Source organism: Mastigoproctus giganteus, chromosome 14, assembly GCF_048544385.1.
Source record: "Mastigoproctus giganteus isolate SK-2022 chromosome 14, ASM4854438v1, whole genome shotgun sequence".
Classification (NCBI taxonomy): domain Eukaryota; kingdom Metazoa; phylum Arthropoda; class Arachnida; order Uropygi; family Thelyphonidae; genus Mastigoproctus; species Mastigoproctus giganteus.
Window position 1 is genome coordinate 68,169,005 of NC_143588.1, and position 24,760 is coordinate 68,193,764.

At 36.9% G+C, this 24,760-nt stretch overlaps 1 protein-coding gene across 1 annotated transcript; it reads left to right on the plus strand.

Moving 5' to 3' along the window:
• Nucleotides 1-1,748: 1,748 nt before the first annotated feature.
• LOC150075199 (cytochrome c oxidase subunit 7C, mitochondrial-like) lies at nt 1,749-24,290 on the plus strand. Its single transcript, XM_090388692.1, has 3 exons — nt 1,749-1,897; nt 17,044-17,204; nt 24,195-24,290. The coding sequence occupies exons 1-2, from the start codon at nt 1,808-1,810 to the stop codon at nt 17,158-17,160; spliced, it is 207 nt and encodes a 68-aa protein (XP_090244818.1). The 5' UTR covers nt 1,749-1,807; the 3' UTR covers nt 17,161-17,204; nt 24,195-24,290.
• Nucleotides 24,291-24,760: the final 470 nt, after the last annotated feature.

Sequence of the window (24,760 nt, forward strand, 5' to 3'; positions counted from 1 at the left end):
ATTTTTGCCCCCTTAGGTTGGTAATCTGAACAAGTGGACGAATCCCATCAGAATTCAGCGTGCTCAACCCATTGAAGGCCTTATAGACCTCACTCAGATCACCTCTCGGGTGACTAGTCTGTAGCCGCTGCAATTTGCAGAACGTAAGCCTCTCTTGGTAAGAGGATCCCTTCATTCCCCTTACCAATCTTGATACTAAGCCTGATATACCTTCATCAATATCATTGATAAATATACAAAACAACAGTGGACCCAACACCGAACCATGTGGGACTCCACTAATAACATTAGTACACGAAGAGAGGCACATTTGATTACCACCCTCTGTCTTCTCCCACTCAACCATCCTTTTATCCATTGTAGCAACTTACTCTTAATACCATTCTGCTCCAACTTGTACAGTCGACTTCATGCGCAACAGTTTCAAAAGGTTTCCTGAAATCCAAGTATATGATATGAAAATTATTTTTTGCATCCAGTTCCTTTGTAACCACATCATAATAAACAATCAAATTTGTCAGACAAGACTTTCCCTTAACAAACCCATGCTGTGTCTGAATTATTGCTGCGGTCTTGTCTAGATGATCCTGCAATTCATCTTTAATCAGTGACTCCATTATTATCCCGGTCGCCAGGATAATACATCAGTAGCTAGCGAAGAAATACCAGTTGAAAATAAACTATACCGTATTGCCGTACTAGATGTATCTACCTACACGTTGTCCTGGGACAATGCATAAAAGCAGACAAAATAATTCCACATAACAGTCCAGAAATACCCTTTACTGACAAGAAAGAAAGACTACCTACCTGATAGGAAGTACACAGACCGAAAGAGTTATTATTTATTAATAATAACAATAATAATAATATTATTATTATTATTAGCTATATGGTGCAAGGAAGCCTGAGGCTTATGCTGCATGAGCCAAAAAAAAAAAAATCCAGAGTTAATCTGAGCTGAGAGAGAAAGAGAGAGAGAAAGAGAGAGAGAAAGAGAGAGAGAGAGAGAGAGAGAGAGAGAGAGAGAGAGGAATCACCAACAAAGAGAAGAATGATGATATCCAGCGCTCAGGACCCTGGGTGTGCCAAGCCCATACTCATCAGGTGTGAGCCCCTGGAGTTCGGAGAGATATGGTATGTGGAGCAATTAACGAGACCATTCCGATCGCCTGTCAACCACTGACATGGTGCCGAAGCGTTTACCTAAGAACATAGCAGCAATAGGCCTCCCAAAAAACACCTACAAGCAACTACAGAAAGTGGTGATCCTAAGCACTTGTAAGGCAGTCACAGAGTTCAGTGACCAGCAATAATAACTTGACATAACAGCCACTCCACGCACCTGGTATCGGTACCAGTCGCGGAACGGAAAGAAAAACAATACAAAACCATATTACGAGAAGAAAAAATCAACATTATTATTACACTTATTAATTACATACATACTGTATATAATTAATAAGCGTAAGAGTAGCCAAGCCCAATGTGTTTTACGTTATAGATTAATTAATTAAAAATGAATAACAGGTTACCTCGTCTTACAAGAAATAACTGAGGTAAATGTATTATTTATTTTTAATTAATAAATAAATATATAATAAATAATAGCATAACTATTCTATAATCAATGGTTAATTTGTTAGCAACAGCAATTTTTGACTATGTGAAGGGAAATTACGATTGCCTAATTTTTTTTTTTTTAAATCCCATAGCATAGGCAATATTGCGCCATCTATATAGTTATAATTGAATCGCAAAATAGAAATTGTATAAGGTCGTTTAGCAGGTTAAATAAGTTGCGAAAATGTCTGCAGTTGGAAGATTAGGTGTACTGGTTAGAAACTTTTCTACATCTAGCGTGCGTAGATCCGGTCATGGAGGCGTTCCTGGAGAGGTTTGGTTTATTTTTTTTTGGTTTATTTTTTATTGTTATTTTTTTCAGTGTATTTTGCGTAATATGGCACCTAGGGTGGATGGGATCTATCCAGGAGGCGACAAATGAAGTAGTAGTAGTGGCATGTGATGCAAGAAGGCTTATGCAGCATCAGCCAAAAAAAAAAAAAAAATCACACCATTCCCTCCAAATTCCTGCCCAGTTCCTCCTTAAATTTATTTAACCTATCGACTTCCACGACGACAGATGGAAGTTTTGTTTCCAGCAATTAACCACCCGCCGGCCCCAAAGGCAAATTTCTGCACATCTGACCCCCCCTTTTATGCCCCCTTAGGTTCGTAATCTGAACAAGTGGAAAGGATCCCATCATAATTCAGCATGCTCAAACCCATTCAAGGCCTTATACATCTTAATCAGATCACCGTGCAGGTGCTTAGTCTTCAGCCACTGCAATTTGCAGACTTAAGCCTCCCTTGGTAAGAGGATCCTTTCATATCCCCTCACCAGTCTTCTTTTGCCCTTCTCTGTACACACTCAACCAAATCTATATCCTTCCTAAAATGAGGCCTCCGGGCCTGTACGCAGCATTCAAGGCGCAGCGTGACAATTGCCTTATACAGAGGGACAATCACCTCCTTCAGCCTGCTGCAAAATTCCTATATATATCATTGACAAAACCCCATGACTTGCCCTGGCAGCCTGTCTGCATTGCTCAGATAACTTCATATCTGACTGCACAATTACTCCCAGGTCTTTTTCATTTTCTACCACCTTAAGTGTAGTACCACACAGTTGGTACGTTTCTCTGAGGTTACTTCTACCATACGCAGTACTTTGTAAGTAAGCAAACCCTTGGCTATTATTATTTATGATATCATCCTTGGACTTAGGGGATTTCCCACAGATTGGAGATGTACAGATGCCAATTTTGTGAATATCCCCAATTCACAAAAGGGGATCTAAGGGTGATATGGGTAATTACAGACCAATTTAACTCCTGTTCCGGGAAAATACTGGAGTCATTGGTTAAAGATGCATTGCAGGATCATCTAGATAAGACTGCAGTAATAAATAGTTTGTTAAGCGAAAGTCTTGTCTGAAAATTTGATTAGGTACTATGATCTGGTTACAAAGGAACTAGATGCAGAAAATAATTTTGATATCATATGCTTGAATTTCAGGAAAGCTTTTGACACTGTTGTGCATGAAAGATTACTGTAGAAATTGGAGCAATATGGTATTAAAGGTAAGTTGTTACAATGGATAACAGTGGTTGAGTGGTAATCAATGGATCCTGCTCTTCATGGCCTAATGTTATTAGTGGAGTCCCCATGGTTCAGTGTTGGGCCCACTGTTGTTTTGTATATGTATCAGTGATATTGATGATGATATATCAGGCTTAATGTCAGAGTTTGCAGATGATACAAAGGTTGGCAGAGTTGTTAATGACAGTAACGGCAGTGCGTTACTGCAATGGGATCTAGAAAATTTGGGGAGATGGGCTGAGAAGTGGCAACTGAGGTTTAACATTGACAAATGAAAAGTACTGTATATGGGTAGAAGTAACCCCAGAGGAATGTACCAACTGTGTGGTACTACACTTAGGGTGATAGAAAATGAAAAAGACCTGGGAGTAATTGTGCAGTGAGATATGAAATTTTCTGAGCAATGCAGACAGGCTGCCAGAGCAGGTCATTGGGTTTTGTCAATGATATACAGGAATTTTGCTAGTAGGGAAAAGGAGGTGATTGTCCCTCTGTATAAGGCAATGGTCAGGCCACACCTTGAGTACTGCGTACAGTTCTGGAGGCCTCATTTTACGAAGGATGTAGATTTACTTGAGCGTGTACAGGGAAGGGCAACAAGATTGGTGAGGGGAATGAAGGGATCCTCTTACCAAGAGAGGCTTAAGTTCTGCAAATTGCAGCTTCTGGAGACTAGGCACCTATGAGGTGATCTGATTGAGGTGTATAAGGCCTTGAATGGGTTGAATATGCTAAATTTTGATGGGATTCTTCTGCTTGCTCAGATTACAAACCTGAGGGGGCATAAATTCCAATTGAAGAAAGACAGTTGTAGAATAGATGCAGCTTAAATAAATTCAAGGAGGAAGTGGACAAGCTTTTAGAGGGAATGGATATGTGAAATTTTTTTTTTTTTTGGGTGCTGCTTCATAAGCTTATGCTTGTTTTCTTGCATCACATGCCTAACTACTATATGTTTTTTGTTTCACTTTATCGAATATTATGTAGTAATGTGTATGCAACCAAAAGTGCCCACTTTTTTTAAAAAATTATTTTATGTGATAATATTGGCTGATGTTCAGTTAGAAAGAGAATCTGGCACATTTACCTGACCCATTATGGAGAAATTATGAAGATAATGATGAAAAAGGTTGTTTATGCATGGGTAATGCACTTTCATCATTTGTACTGCCCAGGTAGTATTCATGCATCATTTATTTATATCTCATATTGTGAATACCTTCAACTAGTTTCCGTGGTATTGCACTGCTTTGAATAAGTAACACTTCACCAGTGGAGAAGACAAATGTTACTTAACATTAGTCAGTAACATTAGTAACATAACAGTAAAATTCTTCCCATAACAGTAAGATTCTTCAAATTGAGGAAAGACAATTATAGAATAGATGTGCAGAAATTTGCCTTTAGCCAGCGGGTGGTTGATAGTTGGAATAAACTTCTGCCTTGAACTTAAATAAGTTCAAGGCAGAACTAAACAAACATTTGGAGTGAATGGATGGGTGAAATGGGAAGAAGGTGTTTTTTTTTTTTTTTTGTTGATGCTATATATGCTTGCTTTCTTGCATCATATGCCCCCTGCTAATGCTAATTAAATGATGCATACTACCTGCATAGTAGAAATCATTGAAGTGCATTACCTCTGCATAAACAACCTTTTTCATGCTCTTAGACATTGTCAAGAAATATTTTTAGGATAATGGTTATTGAAAATCTGGAAGGCAAGTTTCTCCCCCCCCCCCACGAGTTACTGTTTGGTACAACTGTATCAAAGGCTGATATACCACTATTTTTTTTTTTTTTTTTTCCATTGCTGTGATTTAAAAAAAAAAAAATTGTTTCTTGCTGTTACACAGGGCAACTCAAATTGTGTATGAATACCTCTACAAGTTTATTAATTAAAAATATGTTTACATTTTTACACAGTGAATATGGAAATAAAATAGCAGATATTCAAAGCGAATGCTCGTTTGCTCCAGCAAACATGAACAGGATTTTTTATTGTCAGCTTGACGTACGGCACACAGGTGATTTTATTATAACTGTTTTAATATCTGCACATCTAGATTCTAGGTTTTAATTGTAACTTTAGGAGATATCTCTTAATAACAAAATAAAAAAAAAACCAGGCTGTATAATTTGGAAATCTTGGAGAGTATTCGTGATTGCTTCCCCAGTAACCTAGTCATTCTGAAAATTGTCTCTCTGGTTAGCATTAGTAGAGGCATATGATGCAAGAAAGCAAGCTTATGCAGCATCAGCCGCATAAGTTTGCTTTTAGGATAATGGTTATTTTTTTTAGGATAATTTATATTTTTAGGATAATGGTTATTGAAAATTTGGAAGGCAAGTTTCTCCCCCCCCAACGAGTTACTGTTTGATACAACTGTATCAAACAGTGGTATATCAGCCTTTAATACAGTTGTATCAAAGGCTGATATACCACTATTTTTTTTTTCCCATTGCTGTGATTTAAATAAATAAATTTAAAATAAATTTAAATAAAATAAATAAATTAAATTAAATTAAATAAAATAAATTTAAGGCTGAGCTGGACAGGCATTTAAAACAAATGCCTGTCCAGCTCAGCCTTAAATTTATTTAGGCTATTAGCTTTCACAACAAAAGATGGATGCTTGTTCTACTAATCAACTACCCGCTGGCTAAAGGCAAATTTCCGCACATCTATTCTACAACTATTGTTTATCAATTTGAAACTGGCCCCCTCAGGTTCTTTGAGCAAAAGGAAGAATCCCATCAGCATTCAACTTGCTCAACCCATTCAAGGCCTTATACACCTAAATCAGATCACCCTGCAGGTGCCTACTCTCCAGACACTGCCATTTGCAGAACTGAAGCCTTTCTTGGTAAGAGCACCCCTTTGTTCCCGTCACCAATCTTGTTGCCCTTCTTTGTGCTCATTCTAGCAACTCTACATCGTTCCTAAAATGAGGCCTCCAGACCTGTACACAGTACTCTAGTTTAGCCTGACCATTGCCTTGTATAACAGGATAATCACCTCCCTGTCCCTGCTAGCAAAATTCCTATATATCATTGACAAGACTCCATGACCTGTCCTGGCAGCCTGTCTGCACTGGTCAGCGAACTTCATATTTGACTGCACAGTTACCCCCAGGGCTGTTTCAATTTCCACTTCCCTGAGTGTAGTACCACACAGTTTGTATGTTTCTCTTCAGTTATTGCTACCCATATGAAGTACCTTGCATTTGTCAATGTTAAACTTCAGTTGCCCATTTTCAGTCAGCCCATTTTCCTAAATTATCTATATCCAGTTGGAGTAGCATACTGTCTTTACTGTCGTTAACAACCCTGCAAACCTTTGTATCATCTGAAAACTTGGACATTAAACCTTATATACCTTCATCAATATCATTGATAAATATACAAAACAACAATGGGCCCCCCAACACCGAACCCTGGGAAACTCCACTAATAACTTTTGTCCACAAAGAGCAGTGTTTATTGATTACCACTCTGTCATCTCCCACTCCATCCCTCTATCCATTGTAGCAACTTACCCTTAATGCCATACCTCTCCAATTTGTACAGCAGTCTTCCATGTGTAACAGTATCAAAATCTTTCCTAAAATCCAAGTATATGATGTCAAAATTATTTTTGGCATTCAGTTCCTTTGTGACCACATCGTAGTATCCAACCAAATTGGTCAGACAAGACCTCCCTTTAACAAACCCATGCTGTGTCTTAACTATTACTGCAGTCTTGTCTAGATGATCCTGCAATGCTTCTTCAACCAGTGATTCCATTATTTTTGCCGGAACATAAACTAACAGATCTATAGTTAGTTGTGTCACCTTTTGTGAACTCCCTTTGTGAATGGGTGATACATTTGTACACCTCCAGACCTTGGGGACCTCCCCTGAATCCAAGGAAGCTCTCATAATTATGGCTAAAGGTTTGCTTACTTCCTTTGCTGCCTCCTTTAATATAACTTTATAGATCCCGTCCACACCAGGTGCCTTCCTTATGTTTAACTTCAACAATTTCTCCTTCACTTTGCTCTCAGTTATTATGAAATCACTTAGCTCCCTGTTAGCATTTAATAAACTTCTGGCACACCCCTCATTGAATGAATCCTCATTTGTGAATGTAGATGCAGAATACTCATTCAGTTTATCAGCTACCTGAGCATGATCATCAATAGTCAACCCATCTATGTTAAGTGGTCCAATATGATTCATCCCTTTCCTTCTAGAGTTTACATAAGTAAAGAACTCTTTTCTGTTTTTCTTTGCATCCTTTGCCAAAGATTTCTTTTTCTGTTTTTCTTTGCATCCTTTGCCAAAGATTTCTTGTAATCTGCCTTCACCTGCCTAACCTCCTTTGTGACTTGATTACAGACTAGTTTATACCTGGCATAGGCTTCTGTCACTTAACAGAAGTATCACCTGATACTTTATATGCATCCCATACATTCTTCTCTGCCACGAGCCTCATTAATTCATCTGACATCCATTTAGGCCTAAACCTTGAACAGTATTTCTTAGTTGGAATGAAAAGCCTAGCAGCCTCCAAAATTAAGTCCCTGAAGGCTTCCCATTTAGAATTTGACATTGATAACATCATCAGTTGATCCCACTGTATAGAATTTAAAAAATGTCTGAGGCCTAAATGGTTATCAAATGAACTAATGAGACTCATGACAGAGAAGGAAAATGCATGGGATGCATATAAATTATCAAGTGACACAGAAGCCTACGGCAGATATAAGCCATCTGTAATGAAGTAACAAAGGAGGTTAGGCAGGCGAAGGCAGATTATGAGAAATCTTTGGCAAAGGATACTAAGAAAAACAGCAAGGATTTCTTTACTTATATAAGCTCTAAAAGTAAGGGGATGAATCTGATAGGTCCACTTGATATCGATGGTTATAGACTATTGATGATCCTGCTCAGATTGCAAAAAAACTGAATGAGTATTTTGCATCTACATTTACAAATGAGGAGTTAAGGTTTGAAAATGCCAGAAGGTTAACAATTTGTAGCAGGGTGCGTAATGATTTTGTAATAACTGAGAGCAAAGTGGAGGAGAAATTGTTGAAGTTAAACATTAGAAAGGCAGCTAGGGTGCATGGGATCTATCCAGTTATATTAAAGGAGGCGACAAAGGAAGTAAGAAAACCCTTAGCCAAAATTATGAGAATATCCTTGGACTCAGGGGATGTCCCCACGGACTGGAGATGTGCAAATGTATCCCCAATTCACAAAGGGGGGGTTGAAGGTTGACACGAGTAATTACAGACCAGTTAGTTTAACTTCTATTCTGGGTAAAATAATGGAGTCACTGGTTAAAGATGCATTGCAGGATCATCTAGACAAGACTGCAGCAATAATTCAGACACAGCATGGGTTTGTTAATGGAAAGTCTTGTCTGACAAATTTGATAGGATATTATGATGTGGTTACAAAGGAACTGGATGCAAAAAATAATTTTGATATCATATACAGTGAAACTTCTCCTAACGGACACCTCTCGTTAACGGACATCTCTCTACAACGGACATTTTCAAATTCCCCAACTCACCTCCATTGGTTTTAACGTGTTTGCAGCTTCTGTCTAGCGGACATTCTCTGTAACGGACAGGCAATCTGCACTGTTTCGTTTAGATTAGCACTTAATTTGATCTCCCCATAACGGACAGTGGGCGAGCTCACGGCCCTTTTTATAGGAACGTTTCTTCCACGTATTGCCTCAATCGTGTGTTTATTTTCTATTTCCGATTCTCTGAATTTTATCAAGGTTTACATCGCGGTTCTAAACCCTTTTTCAAGAATTTTAAGGCACATGTAAAACTTCTGATGAATTCGGTGCGTGCAGGGGGGGGGGATATGGTCGGCCTTTCGTCATTTGAATTTCAGTTTTATTCAGTGTCGTGTGAAGTGCACAATGTCTTCTCGTAAACATTTAACTTTAAAAGATAAAGTCGAACTCATTAACGCGTATGATCGGCAAAAAAATAATGTTCGCAATCTCGCTGCAAAATTCAAAATTGGGAAGACGCAGGTAAGCGACATCCTAATGAAAAAAAATGGAACTGCTCAAACAATTTTGGCAACACGGAAATGATCAGGTTCAAAAATCATTCCCGACAACTGTTGGACTTCAAATTTGTTGCGCACGTTCTAAAAAAATTCCCATTAATGGGCCTATTATTAGGGAAAAAGCTTTGGAGGTTGCGAAATCTATGGGAGTAAATGAGTTCAAAGCTTCTGTGGGATGGCTAGACAAGTTCAAAACTCGGCATAAAATTTCTTGGAAAACCGTAAGTGGTGAAGGTGGATCTGTTGATACTGGGGTTGTAACAGAGTGGACCGTCAAATTGGAAGATTTATGTCGTGATTTTGAAGCTAAGGATATTTACAACTGTGACGAAACAGGGTTGTTTCTTTAAAGTTCTTCCTGAAAAAACAATGAGTCTTAAAAACAAAAAGTGCCAGGGTGGAAAAATTTCTCAGGAACGCTTGACTGTACTATTGTGTACAAATATGCTGGGAGACTTTGAACAACCTCTTGTTATAGGAAACCCACAAAATCCTTGTTGTTTCAAGGGCATAAAGTTGAATCTTTTGAATGTTGACTGGAAGTCTAATAAAAAAGCATGGATGACACGAGATATCATGAGCGAATGGATGTCAATTTAACCAAAACATGATTCGTCAAAACAGAAAAATTATCCTTTTCATGGATAATGCTGGATGTCACCCGCACATTGAATTGGCCAACATTCAAATCATTTTTCTGCCACCAAACACATCTGCAGAGTGTCAGCCCTTGGATCAAGGGATAATAAAAAAATTTAAACTTCACTACAGAAAACGTGTTTTAAGACATCTCATTGCAAACATGAACGATATAACATGTGCGAGTGACCTTGCAAAGAAAATCAGCATCCTAGATGTGATTCAATGGATTTCCTCTTCAGTAAACGCAATTAGAAAACAAACTGTCTTGAACTGTTTTGTAAAGTCTGGCTTCTCAAACGCAAAAATTGAAGTTGTGAACAGAAATGTTGGAGCACCAAGAAGAACAAGAACTTCAACATCTATTGATAATGTACGATACTTCAGCTACAAGTGACCCTGGCTACAAATATATAGACTTGAACCTCACTACAGAAGATGGTGCTCTAAATATCAACGACATTATCATCGATATTTTTCAAGAAGTTCCTCATGAGGATGAAGAAATGGAAGGAGGTCATTCTGTCGAAGAACATATTAACGACGAACCACCGATGAAAATAGAAGAAGCGCTCATACAAATCAATCATTTAAAAATGTTTTTCGCTGCTGAAAAGGATACTGAAGGACTTTCGATGGTTTCTTCACTCCAAACAAATGTTGAAAACAAAATTATCAGCCGGAAGAAGGTGCAGAAGAAAATAAGTGATTACTGTATACATTTTTCTTAAGATAAAGTCATAATATGCATAGCACCATTGTATGTATATTACAGTATTTACAAAAATATTGTGCAAAATCTGTATATAATTTAATTTAATTTTACGAAAAATCATTAAACGTTTAACGATTTTTCTTTATCTCTTGTGTATGTAATTGTATATTATTTACAAAAATATTGTTCAAAATCTGTATATATTTCAATTTAACATTAAACGTTTAACGATTTTTCTTTCTTTCTTTTTTTTTTTTTTTTTTCTCCCTCAGACTTCTTGTTAGCGGACACTTCTCTCTAACGGATACATTTTCGTTCCCCATGGCTGTCCGTTAAAGGGAAGTTTCACTGTATTTGGATTTCAAGAAAGCTTTTGAAACTGTTGCACATGGAAGATTATTGTACAAATTGGAGCAGAATGGTATTAAGGGTAAGTTGCTACAATGGATAAAAGGATGATTGAGTGGGAGAAGACAGAGGGTAGTAATCAATGGGTGATGCTTTTCGTCGACTAATGTTATTAGTGGAGTCCCACAGGGTTTGGTGTTTGGTCCACTGTTGTTTTGTATATTTATCAATGATATTGATGAAGGTATATCAGGCTTAGTGTCAAAGTTTGCAGATGATACAAAGGTTGGCAGGGTTGTTAATGACAGTAATGGCAGTGTGCTACTGCAACAGAATCTAGAAAATTTGGGCAGATGTGCTGAGAAGTGGCAACTGAAGTTTAACCTTGACAAATGCAGCAAAGTACTGCATATGGGTAGAAGTAACCCGAGAGAAATGTACCAACTGTGTGGTACTACACTTAGGGTGGTAGAGAATGAAAAAGACCTGGGAGTAATTGTGCAGTCAGATATGAAGTTTTCTGGGCAATGCTGCCAGGGCAGATCATGGGGTTTTGTCAATGATATATAGAAATTTTGCTAGCAGGGAAAAGGAGGTGATTGTCCCTCTGTATAAGGCAGTCAGGCTACAACTTGAGTACTGCATACAGGTCTGGAGGCCTCATTTTTGGAAGGATGTAGATTTGCTTGAGCATGTACAGAGAAAGGCAACAAGATTGGTGAGGGGAATGAAGGGATCCTCTTACCAAGAGAGGCTTAAGTTCTGCAAATTGCAGTGGCTGGAGACTAGGCACTTGCGTGGTGATCTGATTGAGGTCTATAAGGCCTTGAATGGGTTGAGCATGCTGAATCCTGATGGGATTCTTCCACTTGCTCAGATTACGAACCTAAGGGGGCATAAATTCAAATTAAGGAAAGACAGATGTAGAATAGATGTGCGGAAATTTGCCTTTAGCCAGCGGGTAGTTAATTGCTGGAACAAACTTCCATCTGTCGTTGTGGAAGTTGATAGGTTAAATAAATTTAAGGAGGAACTGGACAAATATTTAGAGGGAATGGTTGTGTGAAATTTTTTTTTTTTTTTGGCTGATTCTTCATAAGCTACGTTTGCTTTCTTGCACACCTTTACGAAAGCAAAAGCCCTTCCATTTAGCCTTAATGGTGGTTAGATCTTTACGTAATACCCACATCAGTACATTGTGATGACTGTCATCCAGTGGTTCCTTTATCTGCAAATTCTTAATGCATGAATAATTACTGCTGATAATCAGATCAAGAGTATTACTCCCTCTGGTTGCCTCTAGAACATATTGCTGTAGAAAACAGTCAATCAATAAATCCAGAAAAGTGTTGGTAGTGTGCGAGTGACCAGTCCACAAGTTCCAGTCAATATCTGGAAAGTTAAAATCCCCCATTATAAGACATTCTGATTTACTGGCCCACTCTATTTCTCTACTCAATTGGTCATTATACTCAGATTCATTAGACCTATCACACACTCATTTTTCCTTTCCCAATGCTTATTTCACACCAAACAGACTCAACACTGCATTGTCCACCAACATCAATTGGATGCATTTCCTTTAGATTTTGTGTTTCTTAACTAACAGCATAACCCCTCCTTCCTTCCTGTACACATTGTATTCCCCAAATTCCAATTCTGTACTGCTTATATCTGTGTGACACCACATCTCTAATATCCCAACAATATCTGCCTTTGATGTCTTGACTAGCACTTCAAGCTCATAAAATTTATTAGTTATACTCCTAGCATTGGTGCACATGCAAGTATACGTGCAGCTGTTCCTATTCTTAGTTACCCTAACACAGCCCTTGTATTTACTTTTTCTCCTATTAGTCCCAGCAGTCCTGGAAATCTCTATTACCTTCCTTTCCAGGCAGCTGCTCATTCTAATAAAAAAAGTGCAAGAATCACTTTTGCCTCTGCCTGCAGCCACTGTTAATCTTTTAGTCTGTGTAACCCCACCAAGCTAGCAGTTTTCCAACCCACCTAACACTGCCTTGATAGCGTCAGCAAATATTCTTGCACCCTTTCTATTTAAGTGTACCCCATCCCTGTAGAAGCAGTCTCTCCTGTCAACAAGCACAGACCAGGCTGAAAAAAATGATACCCCTTGAGTCTTGCACAGTCTCTCCAGGGCCAAATTGATCCACAAGGTTCTCATCATATACTCCCTCCTATCGTGTCTGAGCAGAATTGTAGGCACTTTCACATTCAACCTTAACTCGTGACTTTTTTTCAACATTGACTTGTATTTGGTTAAATCTGCAGATCTCTTACTCTTAATGTCATTAGTTCCAACATGTACAACAACATCACCTTTTGTGTCCTTGAAAGATACCTGCTCTACGTCATCAACTTACCCCTGGCAGACATATTCTGGTCCTGTTCCACCTATCCTTCTTGCATAGTGTATTCCCCGTCTCCCTGACAATAGTCACCAACAATAACTAGTTCCTTTGGGGCCAGTGCATTCTGCCTTGGAGATTGCCTCTGTTTTGCCCGATGCACAGGAGTGAGCTCTGTCATTGAGCTGGGCAGCTGAGAGCTTGATGAACCCCTCATATTAATTTCTTCGAGGGCATTTACCGTACGTCTGAAGCTCTCATAGATGAGTAGACATGGATGTTAGTGTGAAGGGATGGCAGTGTACCACCCTGCTGAAGTATGTCTAGAAACATGTTTATTATTTGCATTATTCATTACCTTTTAATGTAAGTTATAGTAGTAATAGTATATGTCATATATTGCAAGGAAGCCACAGGCCTTGTAGACTGGCAAAAGAAAAAAAAAGTAAAAAAAAAAAAATGTTTGCTCTCTAAGCACTATTGAAACTGTGAGGTCTAATTATTTCATGTGAGGAAAGGCCAATCCACATAGTAATTCCTGGTTGATTAGCATTTTACCTAAAGGAAATGTATGCATTTTCAATAGTGCAATTTACACTTATGGCAATTTCATGCATATATTGTTTGAATATGGTGTCATCTGACTATATATTTACAATTTCAAAAGTAACAAATGCAACTGCTAAGCTATGCAGGGTTTCTACTCTATCCTCTAACATCATTCTAAGTGCAGGGGCTAAAATTTGTATTTCACATCCAGTAATTGCATAGCAATAGTCTGAGTAGCTTGCTAAGATCTTGGGTGCCTTAAAGTTCTGTATATTTGTTTTCAAAACAATACAATGTTTACCTTCTCTGACAGTGGAGAATAACATGGTTATAATAGTTATTTCTGGCTAGTCTCAACAATTTTGAAAGAAGTCATTATTTCATAAATCTTGCAATTATTCATAGCAAATATTGTAAGGAAACATATATTACATGACCATTATGTCTTGTGCCTGATCAGACAAAATTATTGGTGAAAAAGAACTGTAAATAGTTATGCTGTACTATAATATTTTTTTGTAAAACCTGCAGTATTGCTAACCGTAAAAAAAAAAAAAAAAAAAAAACCATAACCCCACATGCACAACATGAAATATCTACTTCCATTTGCTTTATAATGAATTTAAAATGTGTGAAACTGCTTATATTTGCAAATTGTTTTTCTTATATACAATAAAAGCTATGTTATCTAGCAATTCAATAATAAATTATAAGCTTCTCCTAGTCATAAAAATTAAATTCTTATATTTTTCATTTACTGTATTTAGTTTATAGTCGTGAAGTATTGTATCTTATGTGAAATCTGCCCATCCATTCGTTATGATGTCTAAAGAAGAAACCAATGAATTGAGAAAATAGAAAAAAAAAACTGTTCTAATTTTAGCTACATCTGATAAAATAAAAAAAGTGACAAAATTAGTGTTGATAATGAGAACTTGACACTGTTTTTCCACACTCCATGGATCAAGGAGGATAACTTACTGAAATTTGTATCATCTTTGGAGACAAGTAAATAAACAGTTAAGACAGTTAATAAACATCTTATGTTTTAACACCTTCTTTCACATGATCCCTGTCACTGTAAGCAGGTTCATTCCGTGCACTGTATTTAGTTTAGTACTGTCTTTTTCAGTGCAATAGTTGGTTTGCTAGTCTGTTTCTACTGTAACACCAGTAACAATTGTTGCTTCCTACAGTGGAATGGCATAAGGACTCTTGTCTTTGTAAAACTACATTTTTGGTAATTTTTTTTAACAAATTTTTGTTATTGAAATGTTCCTTACAACTGTTTTAACCCAAGGTCTGTCCCATTGCATGCTTACTTTTGAAACTAAGTTCTGTTATCGTACTGTTGCAGAAGAAATTTATTATTTTAATCAGGTTATTTATTAATTTCATAATTATAGAAATCTTCTGATTCCTATAATCTGATAGGAATCTTCAGCTCCTTAATGAAATATTTGCCATGTATTAAAATATATTCCTATTTAGAATGAATTTCACAGTTAAAATGCAAAAATTTTACTTCTTTTAAACATCTAATAGTGTCCTCTAAGACAGAATATTTTTCGTTATGCAGGCTATGAATGAATAAGCTGAACTTAGTGCATTCCTAAAAAAAAAAAAAGTTTTTAAACTTTTTTTTTTCTTCATAAAGATATATCAGTTAAGTGACCTTTTAATTGCATTTTTTGGTGCAGGAGGATATTGATATGTGCTGACAAGCTACCAAAAGTCATTAAAATGTCATTTTGAATAGTGTAGATCCTTGTGCATTCTGCCTTACAAAATGTTCATATTAAATCATAAAGATATCACTTTGGGAAGTCATTTTGACCCTATTCAATTAATTTCTCAAATTTTTTGTAGAGAAATTGTGGTGAAAAACTTACCTTGGAAAGTACCGAGAGTTACCAGAGTGAACAGAATAGTTCTAGTGCTTTAAATAAAAGTCAAAATGACCACCACACAACTGCCGTTGGTTAAGAAATTAGGTGGTCCCAGAAGACACGTCTTTTGGTGGGACACTTTTTTTTTTTGTTAGTTGTTGGTGCATTGGCTTCTGTGGCCATAATGCACCTCCCAAAGTTTTTGCATTTTACTCTGATCCAAGCCCAAGGCAGGATTCGAACCCGCGACCTTTGGGTTGCCAGGCAGGCACTTTATCCACCTGGCTAGCCCAGTCGGCTGGTGGGATACTTAATGTTATCATAACTAGGAAATGCTGTTGTAGAAAACAGTATCCCAAGACTCCAAGTGAAATGACAACACACATCAAGCATACCATTTTTCACATTAAAAGTCGAAAATACCAGACTAGTTCTTTTAATAATATAGAAACATGTCATAAAAACAACTGCTCTCTGACATTTATTGAGTTGAAGAAAGTAAATAATACAAATTACTAAATGAAAATAAACATATTATTTCAAAGAAAAATGAACAACTATCAACTGAACAAGCATAAACAAAAAACATCGTAGACTGCCTTTTTCTGCTCCACATAAAAATTTGTTTGTAGCAGTTTGTCGTCAGCCCATGCTGTCTTGGAACTTTGTTTTGTCTTGATCAGCTTCAGAAATTATTACCAGAGCCTCTCCAACTAACTGAGTTGTTTGAGATATGCGTTTTTCACTTAAAAGTTGTTCTTTGGGAACAGCAGTGGAATCCTTAGCATAAGGCACCACAGAGTGCAAGACTGCTTCTGTTAAGAAGCAGTCTGTATTCTCCATTGCATTTTTTCCTTAATTTTCACAGCATCACAGTAATGTTTTTTCTCCCTTACTACGGCATGCACACTTGGCAGAAAAATTGGGGATTTCCAGAAAAAAAGCAACACCACTCAGTTTTAAAAATGCAGTTTCAAAACAGGGCAAACTGAACTGATGCAAATTGTAAAACTAGTGTAATTCATATACAGAGCATTTGTCTATAATATATCTTATGTGGACAGAACATTTTTTGAACAGTTGCCAGATTTTTATTTGTTTGAATACTTGTTTCACAGTACTATAGAACAGTTAAAGGCTTTGTACATGTTGAGAGCTTCAGTTCTGAGCAATAGTAGTTTGTATTATCCATACTAATCATTTTTAAATGATTTGTAAAAATATTTTGTTTATCAAAATAATGTAACTTGTCATGTTTTTTCACTTAATGAATTGTTTACTTATTTTTCTTTAGAATCTTCCATTCTCAATAGACAACCGCTTCAAATTGACAGCATATTTTATAGCATTTTTTGGCTCTGGATTTTCTATTCCCTTTCTGATTTTGAGACATCAGCTGCTGAAGAAATGAGGAATTCCATTTAGTTCAGCTAAGGTTTCTTGAATTATGTAGATGTAAGTAAGCTATTTTCATTGAAGTATAGTATTGATTTTCAATTTGTATAATGCACAGATAACAGAAAAATGTGCAAATAAAAAATCAGTGTACAACTTAAAATATTTGAACAGAAGATCTTTTTATTGAGAAGATTAACTATCTTGTATTTGAGACTGTGTAGACCACGATAGGAGCCTGTTATTTAGAACAATTAGTTGTGCGATTGTTCTCTTTTTGATTTTGCAAGCTCATTGATTGGCAGCATACTTGTATAGGTTTCACATGTATTCTAAGATGCAGGGGAGGGTTTGCTTGTTAGTGGATTGCAGCCAAGCCAACACTTTTACAGACATTTTAAAGCAGTTTTAATTAGTTTTTTTCCCCTGCAAATATGGACATGATATGCTGATGTTTCTTATGTGACAGTTGAAAGACATGGTTCAAGTGCTCAGTAGTCGAAATAAGTGAATGCTTCATTGCATTGTAAAAGTTTAACTGATCAGAATTTATGTACAGTTATTGGGGGACCCACATGTTATGATGCCACTTTGTTGGTCTTCTTTGTTAGTTTGGGGGGGGGGGCGGTAATCTTTCAGTAGTGTAAAAAATTACTTTTGCACTGATAACAAATATATAGCTGGCTCACTGTATCTTATATTTTTATGTTGTTAATTTCATTGTCTATTTATTAGGTAAGTAACTTTTAATTATTCCTGTGCAAATTCTTCTTTCTCCTACTTTACTAAAGATCTACAAAGAGGTTTTTAATGTATGGTCCATGCTCCCCCACTGGTGTTTTTGATTATCCTAAAGGAACATTCACAAATTATTCAATTCAAGGAGGGGGCCAATAAAATGTTATAAATGTTACAGGTGGGAAAGCTGTTGATAGGTTTTTCATTAAAAACATTACTTGAATTGGAGTGAGTTATGGAATAATGTAGTAAGAGGTGATTAAAAATTGCATTACTGTATTTGGCAAATGGCCCTAAACAACCTGGCTCTGTTTGCAAGATGCAAATCCAATTACTGGGAATGGTAGAACTATGCACATCAACTAACAACCTTGCTTTAAAAATCTAACATATTATGTTTTCTTAATATCTGAAGTTTATCACCTAGCAAAAATGCAGTTCAGCTTCCTCTGAAGAGGATGCACTAAGTATTCATTAAAATGGAATTGAAATACAGTACTTAGTACAGTGGTTCGAAACTGAGAGGCCATGGACACTTAGCAGTTCAACTTTGTGTCTGGATCTCCAGTCAGGAACCACTAAATAATATGTGAATCAGAACCAGAACTAGGCAATCCTACACCTGGGGTAAAAGTGTTATAAATATGCCCCTATTATATGCAGGTAGTCAATCTTTCAGTAGTGTAACTAGAGTCATCGACGCCCGGGGACAACACATTTTCCTGGCATCCCTGATTGTGATGGATAATCCTTCAGTTTGCACCCCTGAAGCTCGGCGCCGGTGGAAAATTAACCCCCTTGCTATACCTCTGCAAACTTTATGAATTTATAAAAATTACTATTGCAGCAGTCTATGATTTGCATATCTTTATTAATAAAATAATTTAAATAATACAATGAATATAACAACAAAAATATAACTACAAAGAAATTAGAAAACCAGATAGTTTGTTTATATATCTAGTATAAAATCATAGAAACAAAATAATTTGAAATATAGTACTTTTAATATTATAACATAAACTAAAAATATGTAATGAAGGTGTATTATTTTAATTGAATTTTTCTCGCTTTGAAGGATCTTTCACAAGAAGGTTACAGGCAGGGTAAGAAAAATTCATAGCACTATTTCTATATTTAGATAAGATTCTATTACACAATACTCATGAACGAATTGGAGAAGTTTTAAAGGGGTTGCAGAATTGATAAAACACGATTGTTGAAATATCAACAGATATTTGAAAAATTGTTTGCCCTCCAGTGGTTAGCACTGGAGGCCAAACCAAAAAGCTCAGAGGTGTGATGTCACAAAACGAGCCATACTTTGTAGAGGTTTTTAATTGGAGTTTCTCTGTTATTTTCGAAAGAAAAACACTGTCCCCGCCTGATATTTTTTTTTCTTATTTTTTAAGTGATTATAAATCCCAAATTTATAATTTTTTTTTCAGGAATCATAAGTAGCACGTACAAAGATAATAATGATATTTCTAAAGATAATACAAAGATATTTCTTTTAATAAAATTTTTATTTTAAACAAAGAACACAAGTTGACCAGAAGCTGTTATCCATGTCGGGAATACACCTTAATCTTTTGACTGGCTATAGAAAGCAGTTGAGTAGCATGACTTCTCAGTATGTGGGTAGGTGGCTGCATAAGTCTTACGTTCCACTTACATTTTGGAACGGTAATCCCTTTAACCCTTAATTTGCGTTTTCTAATTGCTTAAATTACCTAAAGGCCAGAGATGGAAACAAAGCATACAAAGTTAAGTCTCTTGTAATCCATTCTTTATATGGCAATTTTCTTCATTCTACAGAAATAAATGCACTTACCAAAAGGAATTCAAAAAATCACTATAAAGAAGTTTGTTAAACACAGGTCCGACTGTAATTAAATCAAAATTGAATCAATTTTTAAAATATATAACTGGTCGGATGTGCACTTAAAATGCTGGGGCTGGTGTCCTGCTTGCCCCACCCTAGTTCTGGCTCTGATGTGAATAATAAATAGTGTGAATCTAAAAATTAAATAAAATTATATATAAGCAAACTAACCTGGAACTGGTTTCACTGGACCATGCACAGGAGCCATGCAACAATAACCTTTCCACCAAAATTGATTTAAGGTTAATGACCAAAATTTTCTCTGCCTTCCTAACTATAGAGGCAGTTTTACTAATGTAATTTTAGGTTAGTAAAACTTTACAAAGCTGTAAAATTTTACACCTTTTGTATAGCAAGTGTAAATGCATTGTGGGGTGCCACGTAACTATTCTTGCATCTTGTTTAGTTGTGTAGCACTTCACAGAGTGCTTCCCTAAAAAAAATTATAAAAGTATGTGTTTGTATTTTTTTAAAATTTAATTTTGATACATAATATATAAGCAGAAATATACCGATGAGCCAAAACGTTATGACCAGCGAGTCGTTATGAAAATCGATGCAACTGCAGGTCACGGTGTTTGCACAGGTCGGGACACAGTATAAAAAAACACCTGATACTGAGTTCTGTTAATCAGTGTTACTTTTGTTCTTCAGATGGGAAAGGCAAGGGACTTAATCAAGTTTGACAAATTGCAATGGCCAGAGCATATCCGAAACAGCACGGCTGGTGGAGTGCTCATGGTCAGCCTTGGTTAGTACCTACCAAAAGTGATTCGAGGAGGAAAAACCCACAAACTGCCGGTGAGGTTGTTGGATGACCATGGCTCATCAATACTCGAGCTGAGCAAAGGCTCTCCTGGATAGTATGCGCCAAAAGAAGGGCAACTGTGGTGCAACCAGCTGGTAACTGGAATGCTGGTGATGGGAGTACTGTGTCAGAACTCAGTACATCGAACCCTGCTGAAAATGGAGCTGCGTAGCCTGCTCCGAGTGCCCACGCTAATCACAGTTCACTGGCAACAGTGCCTACAATGGGCACGCAAGCATTGAAACTGGACCTTGAGTGATTGGAAGAAGGTCATCTGGTCCGATGAAACACATTTCCTGTTGCACCATGTTGACGGTCGGGTCATTTACTTGGGGAAGTAATGCCATCTGGATGCACCGTGGGACAAAAACAAGTCGGTGGCAGCAGTGTCATCCTTTGGGTGATGTTCTGCTGGGATACCCAGAGTCCAGTCATCTATGTGCCAGTCACTTTGACATCTACCACCTACCTAACCATCATTGCTGACCAGGTACGCCCTTTCATGGCAATGGTCTTCTTCTCTGCCAGTGCCGTTTTTTAGCAGGATAATGCACCATGCCACACTGCCCGGATTGTTTGGGACTGGTTTGTGGAACATGAGGAAGACTTCCAGGTTTTGCCTTGGCCTCCAAATTTCCCAGACATCAATCATCTGTGGTTTGTGTTGGAACAGCAACTCCGATATGCGCCATCTCAACCACGGACCTTACAGGAGTTAAAAGATCTGCTGGTTCCGTGTTGGTACCAGATACCACAAGACACATTTTGAAATCTTGTAGTGTCCATGCCTTGCCAGGTATCCGCTGTTTTGGCTGCATGTGGAGGACCAACATCATATTAGGTAGGTGGTCATAATGTTTTGGCTCATCGGTGTATGTTTGTATGCATAATTTTAAGATTTTATGATTAATGGTTTTAACACTTAAGGATTCAAAATGGAAGTGACTAACATAATATAGTGACCTATGTGTGTTATGTATACATATATTTTTTTATTACATGCAGAAATGTGCATGTGTAATTTTGAAATTTCCTGTAACTAATATACACTGAGTGGACAGAAATCATGGTATCCCATGATTTCTGTCCACTCAGTCACACAGCAAGGCATTGAGTCTGCTAGTGCACAAAAGCATTCCACAGGTATTTCCATCCATGCTTGCTGCGCCACTGTCCATAATTCCATTGCATTCCTGGGTGGAAATCCAAACTTCAAACAGGCCTTTCCACAGCATCCGAAAGATGCTCCACAGGGTTCATGTCCAGTGAATGGAGAGGCTATTCCACAGTGGTTAAAACTGGCCAATGCTCTTCCAACCATGTTCTAGTCACCGTGGTTCTGTGGGAAGCACATTGTCTTGCTGGAAGCGTCTTTCCTGTGGCTGCATGGTGACCATGAAGGGATGCAGATGGTGTGCAAGGATGGATGCATAAGCTGGACCATTCAGAGACGTGTCTAGATGCACCAGAAGTCCCAACGTGTGCCAATTGAACATGCCCCAGACCATTACCGACTGTCCAACTACCTCAACGGTTCCTTGTTGATGTCATGGATGCAGTTTTTGCCAGATACGCACCCTCCCATCCCCTCGAAATAACTGGAAACAGGATTCATCAGAGTAGGAGACCAGTATCCAAGGTCCAGTGCCGATGTTCTTTCGCCTAGTTGTGGCATGGTGTTAACAATGGGAATCTGGTGGGTCGCCAGCTCCCATAACCTATCGCGGCTAATGATCGCCTGATGGTCTTGGTGGAGATGTTTTTGGCACCTCCCTTGAAGTCGGCAGTGATTTGTGCCACTGTTGCTCTCTGGTTGGCTGAAATAATGCAAGACAGACATTTGATGGCCACATTCATTCACCACCTTTCTCCGCCCACAGCGCTGTGCACGATGAAATGTTATTCCGAAAATGACATAAAATGTTCTTTGAAATTTTGGTATTATTTGTTTCCTTGACTTATCTCACTCTAATATTGAGTAAAATGAGTTTTGATAGGTAGTTTTTTCATAGGCATTAATGGGTTAATTTCCTTGTGTATGTACATGTATGAATTATACTGTATAGGGCACTAAATAAAGTTCTACTAGAGAATTCTTACTTTTGATTTACATATTTCCTTCCAAAGTTACTAATAACAAAGGCATTATGAATTAAGCTGTAACTCTTAAATATTGAGCTATAAAAAAATCTCACCTATATTAGGATTATAATTTAATTTACAGTACTGTTATATTCAGTTAACAGTGGTACCTTGGTTTGCGAGCATAATTCGTTCCGGAAACGTGCTTGTAATCCAAAGCACTCATATATCAAAGCGAATTTCCCCATAAGAAATAATGGAAACCCAGATGATTTGTTCCAAAACTCAAAAATATTCATATACTGTAAAAATGATTAATACAAAATACATACCTTTTAATATTTAAATTTAATATACATAAAGCAATCAAATTTATTAATTATTGGGTAGGACAACTTTCACTGTCACTAACAGAATAACTGCTATCTGTTGACGTTTTCTTTTTGTGACTTTAACAAAAAGAAAAGACCCTATCCAATGACACTTGCCTTTGCCTCCTTTTGAGGATTTCATGGAAATATGACATTGCATTGTCATTAAACAGATTCATCACTCGCACTATTACAAAATGAGGAGGCACGCTTGATACACATAAACAAAGCTGCGCGCGTGTAGCAACTGAATAAACAACACCGTAAAGGCAGAAATACACTATTAACACCTCACATTTTACTAAAGCACATTTCTAGGGGTTACTACCATAAAACAATAAAAACAATTTCCAGTTGCGTTCCTGCTAGTGGAATCTGTTATAAACTGGTAGTAAACTCGATCTAATTGCATTTGCGATTATACTGATAGCTGGAATTGTGTTGGTTTTTACGTTGTTATGGTGAAATGTGTTTCCCTTTCACTGATATAAAAAACAAATACATTTTCAGAATCTTCTCTTCATTCCTATCGTGTTCGTTCTGTTGGGGTGATTCTGCGTTCGACTGCCATTTCTTGTAAACACAAAGGCAAATCGTGCATAAGCGAATTCGGTTCATGTTATATAAGATATCGTTCCGTATTTATAAATCGTGTATGATCGAATTCGTGTAGTTTAAACACGTGTTATACGAGGACTGACTGTACTGGTATTGCAAGACCTCGCTCGTTTATCAAGTTAAAATTTATTAAAAATTTTTGCTCGTCTTGAAAAACACTCACAGACCAAGTTACTCGCAATCCAAGGTACCACTGTATACTATTTGTAATTCCAAAAAGAATTGTAACTGTGATGATTCATTTTAGTCCTAAAAATCACTGCCATCAACAACTGTTAATTCAAACAAATATATCATCTGAAATACTTGCCATTTAAGTAATAAATTCAGCTATGTGATTAGTGAGATAAAAAACTAAGATGAAATACTAGGTCACAAATAAATCAAAATAATGCAAATTAAGTAAAAACTTACAGCAGCTGAAAAGAATTAAGACCAATTCCTTAGATTTAGAGAATTTGCTACTATTTTTTAACACACATTATTAGTATTTTAATTTTTGGAATGCTTTCCTTATGTTTTTTAATATATTATTTTCCATTTTTCAGATTTGTTTAACATTCAGAAGATACCATTATATGATATGAAACATTTCAACTCTGTAGGAGAAGCAACAAACTGGAAATAAATAGTACAGAAAAATATTTTTTTCTTTCATTTGCTATTTTTCAACCAACCAAAAAAACGGGGAAATGGACGGGTAATACCATTTTATTGCATACATACTGAAGTTGAATCAGTTACTGTGAAATTCTTATTTAATATATCATTTCAAATCAAGCATTTACATCATTTTTCAAACTGTTGGCTGCAAACCCCAGGGGATGGCCACAGTTTGAAAAAAAAAAAGTTACTACAGGGGATCCTTTAATAGTGTCAGAAATTTTTTGTGTGTAAAAGCTGAAGGAATTGACAACACAAACAATTTTACTAAGCAGGAAATTTTTCAAGCTGAAGGGGATCCTCATTAAAGTTTGAGAACCACTGATTTATGGGGTTATAAATTAAAGTGGAAATGTTTGTGACAAGAAAAAGAGGAAGATTGTTTGCTTTGACTGATACTAAAGTGGATGAAGTGATGGAACTTTGCAGTAGTCTCCTTCAAATAGTCTCA